Here is a 21,216-nt window from a genome sequence, read left to right on the forward strand (position 1 = left end):
AATTATGGTATTTGCCACATTCGTTAACATATTAAAATTTAAATAAAATTAAGTGAAAACGAAGTTTTAATACTCACGTATCTCCTGCTTAAGACGTTTTAGAATCCAACAAATTCCGTTCATGAAAATGAATCTTACCATACAGATTTTTAGAGAACTATACTTTTTAGCTTATTTCATATAGGTAGCCTATTTCTCTTGCAATATCCTAGAACATGGATGTTTAAATGGAAAAAGTATTTTACCACATTAACCGTGGGCTCCAAAATATGGACAACTGTATATTATTTTGTTATGGTAGACGCCGTTTAAGCTCATACCGTTCAAAGTCGTTATTTTTATTTTTCAAAGTGGAAATTACCCTGAAATTAAAGCTGGATATGTTTTATTTTTTTATAGAGCAAAAGAGAGTGAGATCTCTTTAATTTTTTACGTAAATTTGAAATTTGCGAATTTTTGTCATTAAATCTTACTTTAGTATTATCGATGTAGTCAAATTGTGTCACATATATGTCACGTTTATTGCATCAGGATGTGATGTTAACAAATGTTTGTCATATTTATTACATCGAAACCCAACAGTAACAAATTTGAAATGATGACATCATTTTCATGTAATCAAATTTAAATAAAAGTAGATATAGATATTTGTACTTTATCATATGGTCTTTTAGAACCAACTTCTTTCGTTTGATAAACAGTTTCAAGTGCTTACGCCACTATAAATTAAGAACAATTTTTAAGATAAAACCTTAAATATACACAAAAAAATTATATAAATTAAAAAAATACTACATAAATATTGATATATCACATAATTTTGTATGAATGATGCTTTACATGAATTAATATTAAAAGTCAGATGACAGAAAAAGTATTACTTGATAAAGTCGAATATATTTTTTTGGAAAAAATGATTATATGGAAGTGATTTTCAACTGAATGTGTATTGTTTTTGTATTTACTAAAAAATACCATTCTTTAATCATGATCACTTTCATTATTTATATGAAAAATCAATTAATTTTTGTTTTTTGAATTCATTGATTATTTATATATAAATAACATATATTGGTTAGTTTCACGTTTGCAATGCAGTACTAATTTCACGATGTATATTTGCCAAATCATGTACTTGTGATGCCAATTGTGAATTTAATGTTAATAATATTTGTCGTTGTGACATTGCCATTTCTAATTCATTTTGGGTTAATTTCAATGTTTGTTGTAGCTCGGCATTTTCTTTTTGTAGATTCTGGAAAATATTGAAAAAAAAAAATTAATTTTTGGTTTTAAAATTTTCCACTTTTACACATAGGAAAAGAGGTGGCCAATTATATTACCTGAGGAGCATAATTACTGACTGGGGAAAGGTGGAAAAGTCAAAATGGAGGTTCTACCAAATAAAAACTATCACAAAGTTGTGAATTTTTCAAAATTATTCTCCTCTATGAATGTGAGACGTTGAAAACAACCAAGTAACTTGTTTGTCTCCTTCAGACGATAATGAATTGATGTTTGAAGACTGTGTGTGTTATGATGGACACTATGACGTTTTGTGAAAGAGAACAAGCAAAATACTGCTTGATATAGTAAATTAGTAGTCAGGTATGTGGTCAATCGCGAGTAAATTCCAGTCGAAATATCTTAAATAAATTGTTTGCTATTTAAGAAAATAGCCTGAAAGAACACATGAGGATTTGATAATTATAAGTATATTAATATGCATATAAATTGCGTACATTGATTCAACATAGAAACCAATTATCGCAACTCAAAATTGAAATATTAAATGGGATCATAAAGTCTACTGCTCACCAAGAAGTTGTAATAAACATTAACTGTGGCTATTAATAATAATTATGTTACCTGTATTTCTATATTTTTGGAATTTAATGATACCGATGATTTCATTTCTTCATTTTTCGCACTTAAATCTGATTCGAGTTGTTCAACACGATGTCGTAAAATTTGTATTTCTTTCCTTAATTCATCAGCTATTTCACCACCCCCTACATAAATTCAAATGCATATTAAGAAAGAACTTAAAATTTTCAAAATAATTTTTATTTTACCTTTACTATTTTCGAGATCTTGTTGATATTTTGCTTTCATACGTTGATTTTCTTCTTTATAGCTATGCAATTGACGTTTCCATTCATCAACATTTGCAGTACTTTCTTGTAATGCACTCGTCAGTCTAGCATTATTATTTTTTAATGTTGCTAATTCAATTTCCCATTTTTTTGCATTAGCAGAACTGTAACAAAAAACAATTATTAATTTTATTAATATGAATTAACTAAATAATTTGGAAATTATAAAAGGATTGAATAGACTCGTAAAACTATTTAGCACCTTATATAATTCGAAACTCTCTAAAAAAATTACATTATCGATACATAGTGTGCTGAATTAATAACATAACCATGATTACTGATTTCTCTTTTAAAGAGCTTCCTATTCTATACTCTCTGAACTCTGATTCAAAAGATAAAGACCTCTAACAGGGTAAAGGGCGCATTGAAATGATCTCGTAAGGATCAGAAAAGGAGTTGCAACAAAAATAAAAATAAATAAATACAAGTCAAGTACAAAAACTTGACGAATTTTAAATCCATTCATCGCGTGTATTTATCCGTCAATCTGTCGGGTTTGTGAAGAAAATTATATCGTTTTGATTAGATTATGAAAAAGAAATCTTTTTACACAATTAAAGAGTAAATATGTCAACAAATCAGGCAAATATTATGTATCTTAGAGTACCAGAGAATAAAAATTTATTGTTCTATCTGGAAAGCATTATATAAGATATTTTAGTAAATTTCGGGAAAGATAGTAAAGATGCGGATTTTCTTGACATCTATTCACAGATAGTCAACACTCTGTATATTTTTTACCAAGCATCTGATTAGTGTGATTTTCAAAATTAGTTAATTTATTTCAATTAAAAAATATCTCATATACCACCAAGTGTGAGAGAGATATTTATATTGTATAATCTATCTGCTATCTGTGTAATACAACTTGATTGCATATCTGCATTATTGTATGAATTATGTAATATGAGGAATTATCTTGTTTTCATCAATTATTATAATTTAATTGTAACAGTTTTTTTTTACAAATGTGAAAAATTAATTTATTGATAAATAGAGCACGTATGACAGCAGACTTATTTTAATATTTTCAGCGTAACTAAATTTTAATTAAATATAATTTTATTATCTAAATCTTCTACCGGGTGTATCGCATCAAATGTTATTATATTCATTAATAAAAAAAAATGAGTAGTGTCTTTTCACTCTTTCTTAATTTTAATAGTTTAATTTGTTACCCTTTATGAGTTCGATTTAAGTGGATTTCGGATGGGATACACTTCAACATATTGGATATCTAATTCCTCGTATTTGGAATCCCAGAGCTATGCGGGTAATATCTTGAAAATTATTAATCTGATTACATTTTAACCAACGACATTGTTTTCGGAGTAACCAAATTAGTCTAAAACCATGTTTTTAACATAATCGGAAATATATAAATTTTTTTCGAATTTTTGCTATTTTTTTAAGGGGTACACCCCTTTGAAAAACTTCAAAATTTGCTAAACTATTATTTGTTGCCGATTTTAATGAAAATCAGTTTCTAGGATTATTTTGAACCAAAAATAATGAAAATCACATTCATTTATCCGTCGGGCGAAAGGATTTCAAGATACTGGATCTTAAATTTCTCGGATTTGGAATCCTAGAATTATGAAAGTGATATTTTGAAAACTGTTAATCTGTTTATTTTATAAGCAAAGCAAGAGCTTATTTTGAAAAAAGAATAAATTATTTAAACCCATGCATTATAAATGTGAGCACACGGTATTATAATATATATAAAGATTATTACATAATAAAAAAACATAAAAATAATACGTTAATAATATATTTTTACTTAAGATTATTATGTCTCTATTTCCGATTTTGTAACGCTAAGTTAGTATGATTATAGAGCAAGCAGACTTAGAGGAAAGTTTATTGGCGTTTATAATAATTTCAAAAATAGGAGATAGTTTTGTATAGATCCAAATTGATTAGATAACAGAATTAAAGATACAGTTAAAAATTTTGACCTCTGTTTCTCGAGATACTTATATTTTATGTAAGACAATGCAAAGTGTCAAAACTCGATTGCAATGACGAAAAAACTGCATGAATTGCATTTCCGTATCCACCGAATTATCCGAACACGGAATAGTCACTGGCCGCCAAAAATGGAAATTAATTCCGTGGATTCGGTGCATACAGAAGCAAAAGTAAATAAGTCATTAAATACTATTAGTTTTAAATCTGGACAATCAATGGTCGAAAAATCAATAAATTGGAATGGCAAAAATTACAATCGTGAATATGGCATTCTTGGTGATGGTGATTCAGCTAATTACAGGATAACTCATAAGGCACACCGTAATTAATTATGTACATAAAATCGTAGAACACGGTAAATTTTTTTTATATGTATAAACCTAATTGAATTGCAAATACAGTTTCAATCATTCAGTTTCATTTTCAAGTTTGTAATTAAAGAGGATCATTGGTTTATGGAATTAAACAAACTTAATTATTTATAAACATTTTCAATGCTGAGTATTTACTGGCTTTAGTTTAAGTGCCTTATGAATATGAAAACGTTGAGTGTAGCCCCACTCCAGATTTTTTATCCGCTTTTTTACTAAATGGGATTTTCAATTTTAAAATCGTTCAATATTTTCAATAATGTTAATATCATCTTTCATTAATACCAAACCAATTATTTATTATTTTATCAACTTTTCAAAAAGAGATTTATTATTGCATTGTTTTATTTATGTTTACTAAATATCTAGGTAACCAGGTAACGGAACTATATTTTCAATTTCTTTGAACAATAATAATTAGAAGACTTAACGACATTGACTTTTATGACAAACATAGAACATAATACAATGTTGTGAAATATAAAACTCACATTTACCATCTGTTATGAAGTTATACAGATGTTTAAATCTTTTATTTAATTTTAAATCATTTTCAATCAAATAATGATTGAACTTCATAGTACGGCGACCAGGTGGGTTTTTGCTACAAATTGAACAGGTAGATATAGAATATTGCCGCCATTTTTAGTCAAATGAATTTGGACGATAGTAAATCGTACGAATTAAAATCAGAAGACCCGAATTCAGTAGTTAAAATTTCGACTACCAGATGGCAATGTTTGTACTTACCATTTTTAAGTGGACCGCTTTTTCAGTAGTTCCTGATTACTTATCATTTATCAATACATGGTTATATAAAACTTATAGTTCAATCACAGACTTACGATTATGGTATTGTATATGGCCGAACTAAAAATTAGCTTTTATTGGCTTAACTCAGACTACAAGCCGATGCTGAAATTTTTCTGGGTGAAATGACCCACCAGAAATTATGTTGAAAAAGATGCTACTATAATATGTAAAAGTAAGTTTAAGCACCATGGCGTTATTTTTGCGCGATATGAGTGAGTACAGTTGAGAAAATGAATGTCATCCCCCTTGCACCAGCAAATATGTACGGCGTTGCTGGATACTAACTCAGCATAAGTATTCGAAGAGAATTACATAAGATTGAGAATTACATTTTGAGAAAAAAAGGTACACGAAATTTGAAACGAAATCTCACTTGGCCACCGAACTATTGTTCAGCCTCTATTAAATATTAAAAATATTTTGAAAGTGAATTTCCTATGTTTTTATTTTCTATATGCAAAAGTTAATTTTTTAAATAGCATTAAAGTCAATTTCGTTGGAACAAGTTACTCGGCTGCAAATGTCATTGTTCAATAAACTTTTTCAAGTAGATTTTCCCAATATTCACGAAGTCAAAAATATTTGACGGCACATCTATGGCCTCATAAGACATTTCTTTATAAAATGATATGGATATCCAACCCATCCCTGCTTTAGGTACTACATCTTACTCTATTATTTAAAAATAGTCAAAATCAAAGATAAATAATTGTTTGCGTATGCAAAATTTTTCCGTATATTTATTAGAAAATCGATAAAATTTAATGAACTGAATAAGAGAACGAATATTTTTTAAATGATTGTTTGGTGGGGTGACAATTCGATTACCTAACTAATGAAAATGTGTCATTAGCTACATAAATAAAATATTTTCTGTAAACACCATTCTTTCACATTTACATTTCTTCTACATACAAAAAAATACTGCAAATGATTGCACTCCAAACTTCTATCCCCGTTTTGAATCTTCCCTTTCTTATGAGATAAATTAATTTGGGCCTTAACTTAGTTAAGGTTTAAATCTTTCAAACCGCGATTGATCTATCAACACATAACACAAACCACTGAATGAAAATTCAATCCTTGGAAGGGTGTAATGGTAGTTCAAAAATTTGTATGGAAAAATCATATAAAATAGATGTATCAATTCGAAAATTTGCAGGATTACTCCTATTAACAAATAAATAAATATGTGTTCATGTTTTTTGAAAAAAACCCACTCAGGAGGTGAAAAGAGGTAAATAGTCTGAAAATCAACATGCGTTATTCAAGGCCTGTTGGGGCGTTGATCAACGTAATAAATTATTATTTTGTATTGATCTAAATAACAAAATAAGTTTGAAGAATTGACTAGAGCCCCAAGGGTAGACACTAAAACTTGCGGGAATGGACTTGAGAAAAAATTGTTTCCCACGCGGGAAATTATATGAGCTTGCTCACGCGTAATATCGCCCAGTTGTTTGGTGATTTTGACACCAAGTAATAGCATAATGAACAAATTTTACAGACAACATTTTTTCTATTAGTATGACTATATTCTTTTGAACCTTAAATTAAAACGTTAAAACTAAAAGACTAAAACTGAAACTTATCAAAATCAAACCTAGCGCCAGCGAAGCCGCAAGGAAAAGCTAGTATTTTATAAGAGAATATTCAAATTAAGTCTGGACTGTTCAACTATTAATATCGTTAAATGTTTAATCAATAATCGCATGAGTGTGAAAAAATACTATTTTTAGATACTGCGTTTAATAAAAAGTAAATGTTTAGTTAATCAACTTATAATCAATAAATTGTTTATGATATAAAAGAATGCATTTTATATTAATCCAATATTTTTATAATAACCGGAAGATGTTACAAAGAATTAGCATTCTCAGATTCGACTCTCAAAAAAAGTGGATTTTAAGAATCCCAGCGCTTTATGAGACATCTGGTTGATGTTTCATTTCTAAATATGGTTTTAAATAAATAAATAATTTTTAAATTCTACTCCACACTACTATTATCAACGTGAAAGATTGTGAGGATGTATGAATGGATGTTTGTTTGTAAAGGTTTCATGCATACACTACTGGGAGGATTTTGATGTAACTCCACAGTTTTATAGCTTATGCATTAGAATTAATAACGGTAGTTTAATCGCTGCAATATCAAATCAAATGGTTTAAGAGAGCTTCGTCCATTAGGAAATTCGATAAGGATGAAAATATCACCCTGTCTGTAGATTTTCAGGAAATTTTAACCAAAACAAATGTTGAATTGGGTCCTTTGGCATGCTTTTATTTATTTAACTTTTGAGGAGCTCCCTGTATGTAATTTATTATATTTATGTACGCTTTCTGCTAATTATAAATAATATTTTCTCTAGTTTGTAAAATGATTTATTGTTATATAACACCTCATCTATCTATCTAATTCACGCGTTGCAGTTGTAAGGAATATTTAAACATTAACTTATAAAAATGCAATAGAAATTATTGGATTGTAAAACACAACAAAAATGCTTCAAAAGATAATACAAGAGATATTAGTGGATTTACATTCCCGTGTTAAAAAACAAACGTGATTTCAAGTTAAATCTGTATACAGTATGTTCAAATGTCCTTAGCCACTCTTTAATCAGATCTTTCTTTTAAGGTAAATCAGATACAGAAAAATATTTCAGCCAAAAATTGTTCGAAATTACTATGCTCTAGTCCTTATCTACTAATTAAAATGGTGAAATTTTTCACGGTGCCCCAGCGTAGCATTTAAGGTAAATCTGCACCTGGACTCTGATCAAAATAATTCGAATCATAATTTTAAATCAATTAAAATAATATCTCTAAAATGAATATACAAATTTTTTAATTCAAATACAACAATGTAGCAATTAAAATAAAACTGAAGTTATTAATTTGATTACTTGACCGCATTTTATGAATTATAATTTTATTGTGGAGTAGCAAATAATTATTTATCTTATTAAAAAAATCAGAAAATCATTCGTACCTATTTTGTTTGCCTAAGGATTCCGCGTAAATCAAATAAAATTCTTAGACATATGAGGATGAAAACAAAAAAAATTTTAATTGTTTCAAACACTTTCAAAAATATTAAAACCACATATGGCGGTTGTTGATAATCATTTTAACCGATTTCAAAATAGTAGTAGGTTCTATGTTCGATTTTATTTGAAATACATGTTCACCGATTCCCGGCCACTTGTGAATTGATTTTGAAAATTTTGTTTGAGAGGGTTGTGTAGATTCTAAGATATGGAAGAATATCTGTAAGTGACTGTTTAAAACATAGAAAGGTAGACCTGAATTCAATAAAATAAACAATTTTTGCCAAATTTATAGAACCGACTTCAAAAAAATGTACAAAAAAGTAAAAAATAATTTTCAATTATCGGTTCAAATCAATAATTTCTTCGTGAACAATTACACTTTACTTCACAAGGAAATTATTGATTGGAGACAGCACGAAAATGCCGGTTTTCCACTAAACAAACAAAAGCAAAACCCAAACTCAAATAATAACTTAACTTTTCGCAAACTTTTTGAAGACTGGCGTGTTTTGCGACAGTTGGATGATAATAATAATAATCAAAAATTGGTTTTTCAACTTTCGCAAAACACGCCAGTCTTCAAAAAGATTGCGAAAAGTGATTATTTGAGATTGAGTTTTGTTTTTGTTCGTCCGTTTAGTGGAAAATCGGCATTATGTAGCTTTTTGAAAAGTAAAGATTTCATTCTATAAAATAAAAATAAATTTTCGATGGGCATAAGGCGGGTACGGACCCGGATTCGTTTACCCGGTACTGTGTAATTTCTTCGTTTGTTTTTAATTTGTTCGTTTCTTATTATTGCCAAATTAAATTAACAAGATAGATAATATTTATACCAGCTAACAATTCAATATAGATGCGTTACTAATATTAACCACAATTATCATCACCCTAACCTAACGTTTTTAAAATATTGTTTAAAAAAGCGTAACATACAAAAATTTTCACTTCCTAATAAAATTACCATACGCATGAAACAGTTACATGTTGTACATACATACATATTGAGTGTACTGAGTGTACCCATTTAAAGTACAAAACTATACATCGCAGTATCGCATTTACCATTTAAGCAGCCGCCTAGGGATCGCCATAAAAAGAAAATGGTTTTTTTGATTAGAGGACTGCCATGTGCGCCTCCAGGTAAATTTACGAGGACTAAAGAAAAATGAATAGTGAACAAATAGAAGGCACATTCTTCCCTTTTCTAAAGGTCGAGTAACTTATTTGTATATAATTAGACTTATGTGAAGCTGTGTAAACGTACTCAAATCGTATTTAAAATAGACATGGTGAATAATTTTCGTAATCTATTTTATTTTATAGATGAACCCATAGTTATCACGAAAAAAATATGTTTATATTTTTTACAAATTACACTATTATAGTAGCTTTAGAACATATACTGACACAATAATGTTCTATATATTTAGATAGGCGGTTGAAGCTCAACTAATAAAAATGAGGCGAAGAGAATTTGTAGAAATGAATACAGGGTGGATCATAAAGTACACAGAAACTAAATTAATTTAAAACATAATGTGTGTATGTCGAGTGTAGCCTCACTCCAGAATTTTTATTTAGGAAGCCAATTTAGACACCCGATACCTTATTTACACACATGAAAACATACATACATGTACACATAAAAAACATTTGCAAATAATAAATAATTATAACGTACAAAATTTTGCTAAAAGTATTCATTTATTATTTTCAATTATATATATTTATTATTTGAATGAATATTTATTATTGTATTGTATGTATGAATTGGAAAAGAGATTGTTATATATTGTACGTTATTTTAAAAAAAACCATGTCGATATGCTTCAGAGAGTCACTACCTGTACTGTGCTAAGTAAGTACTTCAGTACTTTTCTATACTTTTCATACTATTTATAGAGCTAATTATTACGAATGAAAAATAATATAATAACATGCTTTAGGATTATTGATAATAATTAATACTTATTAGAGTTATTATTTTTGCAATTTTTATTTCAATTTCAATTTTTGCATAATAAATTATTAAATAATAAATCCCAAAATTAACAACCACGTCTAGTATTGTCTACCTTACTTAAGAAGCATCTCGGGGCAAGTTGAAATGGCTCTGTCTCTTGCTTGGAAATGCTTTTTGTAAATTGATTTAAAAAAAAAAATTGAAAAAAAATAAATATAAATAAATAAATAAAAATGGAAATTTTGATGTTGGACAAGTTTTGTCGCTACAATCGATAGTTTTCGAGTTACAGCGATTTAAACAATCAAATTGTTAATAACCTGTGTTTACCACTTTATGTAAAATCGACGCACACATTCGTAACCAGCGACCTAAAAACCTTCAGAAAACACTGTGTCTACTCTTCTCGGTTTTACTTCCTACGAAATCCCTTATCCATCGAAAGGACTAATAACATTTATAGATCGGAATAAATATCTTGAATATAGATATCATTTCATACTATTGTTAACTGGGAGTTGCAAACGCGCCAACTGGCAATAATAATTCGTACTCATTAAAACAGGAATTGGACTCGTTTTCTTTAGTTTTAATTTAGACTACCAGATGGCTATACTTGTCTCATTTTTAAGGGCCAATAAAAATATTCAAATTCAAATCAGATAAAAATCTCGCCAACTATATAATAATTCGTACTAATTGCAACAGGAAGTGGACCCGATTTCAGTAGTTCCAATTTAGACTACCAGAGTATTAACCATTCATCAATACTAAAGAGAGATTTATAGACTAACTTCATGGCGTTAATTAAATTGTGTAGCTGTGCGCGCGCATCGTAAAGATTCGCTCTCATCATTTTTTTCTTTAACTTAACGCGCCAAAACAAGTACAAATTCAAAAAAGATAATAAAGAGCATTTTTTTATCATTAAGTATAATGGTACCATAATAAATAATATCTTTAATTGTTTATATTAATTTTATTGAAAAACCATCTGTTATCATTCAAATGTTTCATCCATACGTAGGTACATATCAGTACGTAAATAAACTTGTTTATAATTTAACACGCACTTTATATGTAAAATTACACTTTTACTATTTTAAATCTTATGATTTTTTTATTTTTTTTTTTCATATTAATTGGTAGGTATTCCATAATAAAAATGAAACTTAAAAATCAGTTTGTTGACTGTAAAAATATATTAATTATATTATTTAAGCGTTCAACATTCATAATAAATATAATGGGTACTAGTTTTTCAAAATAAACACTGGCAGATGGTACTTTTATTTTCGCGAATTCATGAAAGTGTTTAGATTTTATACAAATTTCTAACAGTATTTGAAACAACATTTTGGTATTTATATTGAGTGTCCCAGATATTTACAGAAGAATACTAGCAAGTCTAAATCGTATTTCCATTTAGTTTCTTTACAGGTTTAGGATCTGATGTACCTTTAACGAGGTTAATTAATATTTGTAATTTTGAAAATTCCACGATTAATAGTAGGAAATATTCATGATAAGCAAAGTTGGAGACATATAGGAAGATAGTCTATGAATGCTTCGAGGAACTGAACCGCCTGGTTTTGAATAACACAGTCAGATTGATCTGGGTACCGAGTCACTTTGACGTTAAAGGAAATGTAGCAGCGGACTCGTTGGCACGAGAAGGGTCATCTCAAACGCCCCTTTCACCTAAACCTGTCGTTTCCATAGCAAAATGCTCCGTAATTTACCGAATCAAGGAATGGCTACGAGAAGCTGTTCTTGATTACTGGGACTTTGCACAGGTTGTGCGACTCCTATTTTTTTGCTGTTTCGAGTTTTGAATTCTAAACTAGCACTTGAAACAAATACCTTTAAAACGAAACAAAAAAATCAAAATAGGTTCATCCGTTTAGGCGTTATGATGACACAGACAGACAGACATATCATGGGTTAAAAATATGAAGTTCGACTTTTGGCTATTTTAAGGGCTATAATCCGAAACAAATGATTTAGATGATTCCGACAATTTGGATAAGGATTACAAAATTGTTCCGTATCTAGAATTTCAAGAAATTGTAACCAAAAGCCGACAAAGTATGTTTTTTGTCGAATAATTTCATATTTTGTATTTTAGCACTTCGAGTGTTAATATCTCCTCCTTTAAATTTCTTAATATCTAATAAACTCCTTTCACAGAAAATCTCGTAATTTTAGAAACCTGTATCTTCGATTAAAGCTTTCGAATGGTGCCCGGTTGGCTTCTGTGCTATATTTATATCAGGAGATACGCTGACACAGCAGTTTAAAGTCAAAAGTTCCTAATTCTTGCATATAACATACTTTACTAAGTTGAAGATTTTTTTAGGTTAAGAAAACAAAAATTAGTAACTGTCAGCTACTAAGTAAGTTTCATTACTATGATGAATTGATGAATGAATCACTGAAATGAATGAATGTATGTTAGGGGTAAATAAAATAATAACGATTTTAATAATTACAAAGTGGAGAAAAGTAGAAATTTATATAAAAAAAAGTAATTAAAAATAATAAAGAGAATAAATATAAACCACAGCATTAATGATTGAAATCCCAAATGTATAAAAATTATATAATATTTTGTTTAATAAATTCACGCAACAAAAATCTTTGGTTGAATTATTTAAGATATATAATAATAATTATCATCACTCAATAATAAAATTAGAAATACATGCATATGAAGAAAGTAAGAAGTACAAACCCAATTTTTAAATAAGTGAGAAACTGTTTCATGAATCAACCAAATGGAACCAATCATCATGCATTACTACATGTGTTTACTTTAAATACAGAGTGGTACATTTTAATTTCCAGTGATTCGATAGTTTTCCACAAACGATGGAAAAGTCAAGAAAATTGTTCGATCCACAGAACTGTACCATGTCAGAGACAGAACGAAACCACTCACAGTTAACGATCCTATACTGTATAATTTTGTTTATTTTACTAGAGAAAAATCGGACCAAACCCACTTTGAGCATAAAGCATTGACGAAACACCCAAAATAAATCAAATATTGAGATAAAATATGTTTATGTTGTCAAATCAACTTGAATTGATATATTTGTTCATCATCTATTGACATTAGATTGGACCTAGTTCTTCGGGTTGCTTTAAAAGCCAATTTAGATTCTAAATGGTAAAAGATAGAATAACACTTTAAATTAGAAAGTTGATCCTCATAAATAATCTAACAAGTTTCAAAACATTTTTTCGAAAAACGTTAGTTTACGGAGGAAATTCGACTTAAAAATGTCATTATTGCCATTAATAGAAATCAAATACGCTTAAAGTTTATCAATAATTGTAGGTCAAAGTCATGGACACAGGCGAATGTCCTCTATTGCCCTTGACAGCTTTTTCCGTAATTCCAAAGCATTTTTCCGTAATTTTTCTTTCGATTAAATGCAATAATGACATATTTTTAAGTCGTATTTCCTACGAAAGCTGACGTTTTTCGAAAAAAATTGTTTAACCAACTTTTTTCTTCTTAGTTTAGGATCTAAATTGACTAGTCAAGAAACCCGAAGAACTAGGTCCAACCTGATGTCAGAACATGATGTCCCCCATCAAACTTTGCAATTTTTGTTTAACTTATTCTTTGATTGGTTAGCTATAAGCTATTAGCCATTATAGATTAAAACAACCTACCCTGTATACCCTGATGTGACTTCATTTGATAAACCGAACTGGAACGATTTGAAACAGAAAGATGAACAAGTAATATAGGTTATAAACTTCAATAAAAAAATTTTGGAAACATGGAATTCGTTACTAGATACAGATTTTAATCATATTCTCATCTATTTCTATCTATGCCTGCGAGCCATCATTTTCAGAGATGAACAATATAAAAGATAGACTTAGAAACCGTGTAACCGATGACTCCAGTTCAGCATGCTAAAAGTAACTTATTGCAATCCTAATTTAAGTTATTTGTCATCAGTTACTTTAATTTGAATAGTTATTATTTTCCTAATAATTACGGAGTCAAAATTATTTGACGATAGGTCTGTGGTTCTAATTAAAGGTTTGCCACCCCAGGCCTAAAAAAATCAGTATGAAACACTTGGTACATATGACATCGCATGTACATTGTGTATCATAAAGAATGGACTTAGACAATATTTCATGAATATGTATGTACATGATGGATATATTGTATGCATGCATATATGATGGTACCTGCCTCTCGATGATGGACATGGTGTATGGGATATCTTAAGACGAGTAGTAGAAGACACATATGAACAAATTTTTGAATATAAATAGCGATGGTTCACTTTTCAACATCAGTCATTTTCTTACTTGTGTAGAAATCACTACATATTTTTTAAATACTTTTTTCCTTTGATAATGCAGACCTATCAAGTGAGTTCAAAATATTTGTGCTTTAAAAAAATATATATATATAATTCTGTGGTCGTGAAATGTTTTTTAACGTGAACAAATCGTTGAATCAGATTAGATTAGCATTGTTTACAAGGTGTTGCAAAATTGTGTTCCATTTACTTTAGGAAGTGATAGAAATTATCAAATTGGGGAAAAAGTGAATATTGAAATGAAATATCTTTCGATTTTGAAATAATGAATCGAAAATAGTAATCGATTTTGAAATAATAGATCGAAATTAGTCCTCTTAAACGTCTAGGTTTATAAAAAAAAGTTCAAAGGAACTAAAATTCTGCAATGCTTTTTTAGTGTGATACAAGTATTATAAGAACAGTGTGTCCGAAAAAATTAAAATACTATTTACATTCTAATATTAACTTTGATTTAGCATGATTTTCTAAAATACTGAAACATTATTTTGAAACACTGTGTAGAATTTGAATAATCGTGTAAACAATTGCATTCCAGTAGATATTGTTATTGGGCATGGCTTTCATGAAAATGTGTTCCTAAAGTTTCGGTTTTACGAATTTCACTTCGAAAATCAAAGTATCTTCTTAAGGTAGTACCAGCATGGTATTTGCAGTTTCTATGTTAAAGCAATGGTACAATTTTTTTTTCGACAGAATTTAACGAAAAATTAAATTTAAGAATTTAATAATGCTTACTATTAATTCCCAAAGTTTCAGAAATTTTGACCGTTTAAAATGGGAAATAATTATGCCAACGTCCCAATTTCGATCAATTTACGTCAAAATTAATATCTCGAAAGTGAAAATTAATTTCTAAATTTTTTTTTTAGAATTGTATTGTATAAACATTTTTTTCTACTTTTTCTTCAATATATAATAATATCATAAAAAATAGTTGGAGAGACCGGCCATTTTACATGCTTTAAATAGAACATGACCCTCAAAATCGCGAACTTTGTCTTTAAATATCTCGCGATCTAAACGGTCAAAAATTATGAAATTTTAGGAATTCATAAATAAAGCTATTATAAACCCGAGAAAAAAAATTCGGCCAAATCTGTCGAAAAGTGATTTCATGCTGGTACTACCTTAAAAGCGACTTGTGTCAACAAAAAAAAATTAAGCTTTTAGCTTGGATCACCATAAATATTGAAACTTCGAATGTGTAGTTTCATTATGAAGAGTATGAAACATTTTTGGAAAAATTCTTGAAAATGCTACGTTTTGTTTCACGAGGTTCGGAAAATTTATCTCCATAGCCCGGCATCTCAAAAATTTAAATTTTCATGAAGTTGGGCAAGAGATCGCTTAGCTTAGTGGCGGAAAAATGATTTCTACATTTTTTTTATTCAAGTATAGTATTTTTTGAATAAAAAGTTCTTTAATTTTTAACGGCTTCATCGATGAATAACTGATTATCCGCGACATTCCGTGATTTGAGCGACAAGTGAAGCGTTCGACAAGTATACTTGTCCCACTTTTAATGGTTGCGAAGTAAAAGTAAATGACAAATTAAACTATTTATCGAATGGAACATGATAGTACTTATTAAATTATTCCGCATGAGTGAATAACATTTTGTTTAAAAAAATATTCCCGAAACTAATAAAAATACGATACAAAAATTTGAATCTCCAAGTTTCATGAAAACTTTGTTTTAAGTCAATATTTTTTTTTTACTTATAAAGTTGTTGAAAGTTGAAAAGTTTAATCGTTTGTATTCTAGGTAATCGCTACCTTGGCCTTAGCCGTAGCCTGTGCAAGCGCTGGATATATTCATGGCGGAGGTGATTTTGGGGGTGCAGACTTTTCTGGAGGTGAAGAGTATGCTGCTTTAGAACATGGCGGTGGACACCAAGAACTTTCCAGTGGTGGTCACTATGAAGAACCTATAGACTATTATGTAAGTGTTATGGATTAATTTATTATTCGTTCATATCTCTGCTAGTGGATTTTATCAAAACAGTTCTTGATTTGCGTTTTTTGAATCTGAGAGATTCTTTGCGAGTAAATATTAATAATGAGATCTTTTGCGTGTGAAATCTCAATCAATGAGTAGCCTGCCGCCCTCGTCTACAGGAGAAAGTGTACGATTATGGGAAGGGATCACGCTTTCATTTGAGAAAGGTACCAAATACATAAGATTTAATCGTGTAGGAAAGCGAGTAATCCTTGATTCCTATTAGTAACAAAAGAAATTGTCTAAAACCGGTTAAAACTTTGTATTTAACTTCACTATTGCAGCATGCAGTTTTTCTTTTCAAACCGACGGATAGTTTTTTAACTAAAATAGACGATTTTACTACTTTATGTAAGGCAAAATCTCTTATACATAATACTTTTAATAGCTTTTTCTATCTCAACACATTATACCACTTATTATATGAGAGTGAGACTGTACTCTTCAATGGAAAACGCACATTACGATTTTAATTTGAACAAATAGAAAGAAACGAAAAAATTAAACAGAAACCGAGACTCGAACTCGGGTTCTCTAGATATTCGGTCTAGGGTCAAATTGTTTTTTGGGGGTGACGAACGAAGTACGTAAATTCCATACTTGTGTACTGTAATTACCCGTTTATAACACTAAAAAATAATATTTATTTTAGGCCCATCCAAAATATTCATTCAATTACGCTGTAAAAGACCCACATACTGGTGATGATAAATCACATCATGAAACACGTGATGGAGATGTTGTCAAAGGCAGTTATCGTTTAAAAGAAGCCGATGGTACCGAACGTATTGTTGAATATACAGCCGATAAACATAATGGATTTCAAGCTGTTGTGCACAAAATAGGAATTCCACATGTCTCACACAGTAGTGGGGGTTATGGTGGTCACAGTGATTACAGTAGTTTTGGTGGAGGTCATGAGTATGGATATTAAGTTGATAGAGTCAAAATGCATTATTACCGAAAGGACTTCTGTTAATCATATCATTTTTGTTTGTTTATCATTCATTTTAAGTGTTCCTAAATAACTGTTCAAAAAAAATTCCAAAAAAGTTGTAAAAAAAGGAGTTTATGATATATTGTTTATAGTTAATGAAGAGAAAATCGTTTGATCCATTTGTAGTTTCAAAATATAAAGTGGAGTATACATTCTGTGAAATGAATCTTCATTTCATATAAATGAAGAATACGGACTCTTACCCATTTGTGATGGGAGAATCTCAGCAGGGAACTTACGGGCATATACGTCACTCCTGCCTCAGTAGATTCTTAGCGTCATCTAGTTCTAAGAAGCTATTCTTATCTACGGATTGTACTCAAGGAAAGAAAAGAGGTCGCTTTCGTGATACGAATTATGCTTCGAGAAATTATTATCCCCAATCTATCCCCTTTCGACTAAATTACAAAACCAAGAAAAATAAAAATGATTCACGGTTAATTTTGAAACTACAAAAGGAACGTTGTTTTTGATCATTTTATAAAATCTTTAAAAAAAAAAACATCGTTAAAATAGTGCTAATATATGAAATATTTAAAAAATTTCAATTTCAAAGTTAATTTTTGTTATATTCGTATTCAGCACATGTTTCTACGATTGTTTTTCTTTTAAATTATTCGGGCTATATTTAGAATAATTTTGAATGAAAATAGAACCAAAAGACTCTTTTAAAGTTCATATTTGCTTTGCGTACGTCCTTAATTTATCATCATTAAAAAAAAGTCAAAATTTTGAACAATAGCTGGCCAGATTTATGGATCAGGCACCAAAAAGTAGAAACTTTACAAAATTTTGGTATTCCATTATGTTTTTGATGGTTTTTTTGTTAAGATGTCCTTGGACATGATCCTACGCGAAGTAGATAGTAAAGAAACTGTCTTTAAAGCGAATAAACTGATTTTTTTACTAACCCTAAATAGAATAGAAAGATACTAACAATTTTTTAAAATATCAAAGAGTATTATAACCTTAATTTATTTCATACTTTTTAAATCTTTGAAAATTTTGTAGTGATATTGCATAATAATGTTGTTAAGTCAAATAATTTGAAAGTTTATATGAAAATGAAAGCTTTAAAATTGGAAATTCAGGTAAAAAGTACATGGAAAATTATTACATTTTTTCGAATTTCTAGTGGAGCTTTTTAAAAGCTATATTCATATACATTGATCCATTGGTTTGATAAATTAGAGCAAAAACAAGCTCTTACTTTTATGTTTATAAATTTTCAAGTTATAAGAAATATAGTTTTTTATATTAATAAATAGAATAAACTTAATGGTTATCATTTTAAAATTGAATTTTTGTTATTTAAAAAAAGTTTACTTACCTATGAGCAAGTGCCAGCTTTAGTCTATCATTCTCATATTTCAATTGCATATCAACATTCCCAGCTTGTGGTCCCCCACCACCATGCGTTCCATATGGGCTTTTATCACCACCACCTTTTGCTTGATGACTAGGACTTTCACCTGACTGAAAAGTTAAGAAAAAACATCTAATATTTTTGTATTGCAGCAATGGAAATTATATTTAAAAAAATGTCGAATTAAATGAAGTCAAAATGGGCCTTCATGAATAATATTTACATTTTAACAGGGTAAACAATAATTAAAATATTTAAATATACCTGCAATGTGGATACCGAATGCGATCTAGGATGCGGTAGTCCGGAATCATCATCTTTGTTGTTATGTGACGAATTTAATGGTGCTGGTGGCATTTGATTCGCTGTTGGTGGCTCTAAAAGTGAGTCCTGTGATTCGGGGGGAGGTAAAACAGCTCGCGATGAAATTATTGGACTTGCATTTGCACTTGTTACAGGAGTCACTGCTGAACTACCATTGGCGGTTACTTTATTAACAGATGTACGAGTTGCTTCTTTCACTTCTTGAAACTTTTCTATAAACTGCAAATGGAAATTTCTTATTAATAAATACGATACACTTTTGTAAAACAAAACCTAGTTTTAGGGGCCTGATTTTTATAAAATCGATAATTTTAGTGAGAAAACATCGAAAAATCCTAAACGATTCCGAAAATCTAAAAAATTTAACTTTGTGGGTGGTTTTGGTAAAAAACCGCCTATCAAAATAAAGTTGATACCATGTCTAAAAGGGCCTAAACTCAACAACCAGATCATCAGACAAAGAATCATTTTATAGGTGGACATTATTAGGACAGGCTGTCCATAAATAACAGCTATTTGGACATATTAAGAGTTTTGAGAAAATCCATCAAAACAGCCTGAAAAATGGAACAATTCGTGAATTTCACACGACGATAATGATTTATTTTTGATACATCGATAAAAGGCTGTTCTAAATAAATATTAAAATATTTTTAAGAATGGAAAAAAAAAAATTCTGACGTACAAACGTGCGTTGCAACAAATTGGGCCTGATTCAAAAATAAATAATGATGATTTAACAAAAATTATTTGTTATATTTTTTATAATTCCCGCTACCCTTTTGACAGAACAGCATCTTATACACATTTTCTCACACAAATAAGTCGACATTACAAAAAAGCGAATTCGGTTTTAAATTTATTTTAACAAAATTTGTCATAAGAATAATAGAAATACCTTTCCAAGTTCAGCTTCTGATGAAAATCCTAAACCATAAACAGTATTCGCTCTGACATCAGACCATTGACCAAATTTCTGTGATGTTTTTGTAAATGTCATATTTGGGGTAATTGTACTGTTAATAACAGCTTTTGATCCTTCCACGCTTATAATACGGTAAAGACTTCTTGATGAATCGTAAAAAAATGATACATTTACCGCTTGTGTAGACGCGGGCATCCATGATCGTTTCGTTTTTGGATCAATATGAAATACATGGGCTTTACAGGTGAAAATTGGCTGCTCCCTAAACAAATATTTCAAAATAATCAAATCTTATCAAACAAATTCATTAAATTGTTATGTTTGAACATTATCTTCATTCAAAATTTTGACCATTTCAATAGAAACCGAATTTGAATAAAAAGGGTGGAAACTTATTTGGCACATGTTAGCATGCATGGTTTAATTACTGCGTATTACTTTAATATTTTATTATTGAAATAGTTATCGTACCCCATTGTTTTATTTCCAATTGTCATTTAACTACAACAATTAACACAAATTTCACAATACATTGCACCTGCTACACTAAAATTGTCACACAGCCATATTAGACTGTTTGAAGGATTGGTTACTTATTTTATCGGCTGGGTAAACTTATACCATTTTTCGAAAATAGTCCTTAAAATTATATATTAATATTCATTTATTTCAGTTTGATACATTCACAACAATAATTGTTCAAATTTTTCTTTTGAAGTTAATCAAAAATACATATTATATTTAAATTTAAATTTCTTGACTATTCAATGTCCTCTGTTCAACGACCTCTATAAGGCCCTGACAATGTACAGTTGTACAGTGTGTCGATGTAAAAGTTAATAGAAGCTAAACATCATATTATTCTTAAGCAATAACACCATTTTCACTTTATCTAGATGAGCTTAGAAC

General features: G+C 29.4%; 2 protein-coding genes across 2 annotated transcripts; one reads left to right on the top strand and one right to left on the bottom strand.

Annotated features, from left to right (window-relative positions):
- Positions 1–1,080: 1,080 nt before the first annotated feature.
- LOC123301501 (homer protein homolog 2) lies at positions 1,081–20,898 on the bottom strand. The gene is made up of 7 exons (XM_044884263.1): positions 20,779–20,898; positions 20,281–20,569; positions 19,323–19,601; positions 19,023–19,168; positions 2,076–2,260; positions 1,870–2,012; positions 1,081–1,255 (listed from the first exon to the last, which is right to left on the bottom strand). Exons 1-7 carry the CDS (start codon positions 20,802–20,804, stop codon positions 1,082–1,084), a joined length of 1,242 nt encoding a protein of 413 aa, XP_044740198.1. The 5' UTR covers positions 20,805–20,898; the 3' UTR covers position 1,081.
- Positions 14,693–18,139, top strand: LOC123301509 (adult-specific cuticular protein ACP-20-like). Its single transcript, XM_044884276.1, has 3 exons — positions 14,693–14,742; positions 16,462–16,638; positions 17,348–18,139. Exons 1-3 carry the CDS (start codon positions 14,728–14,730, stop codon positions 17,627–17,629), a joined length of 474 nt encoding a protein of 157 aa, XP_044740211.1. The 5' UTR covers positions 14,693–14,727; the 3' UTR covers positions 17,630–18,139.
- Positions 20,899–21,216: the final 318 nt, after the last annotated feature.

Source organism: Chrysoperla carnea, chromosome 5 (assembly GCF_905475395.1).
Source record: "Chrysoperla carnea chromosome 5, inChrCarn1.1, whole genome shotgun sequence".
Lineage (NCBI taxonomy): Eukaryota > Metazoa > Arthropoda > Insecta > Neuroptera > Chrysopidae > Chrysoperla > Chrysoperla carnea.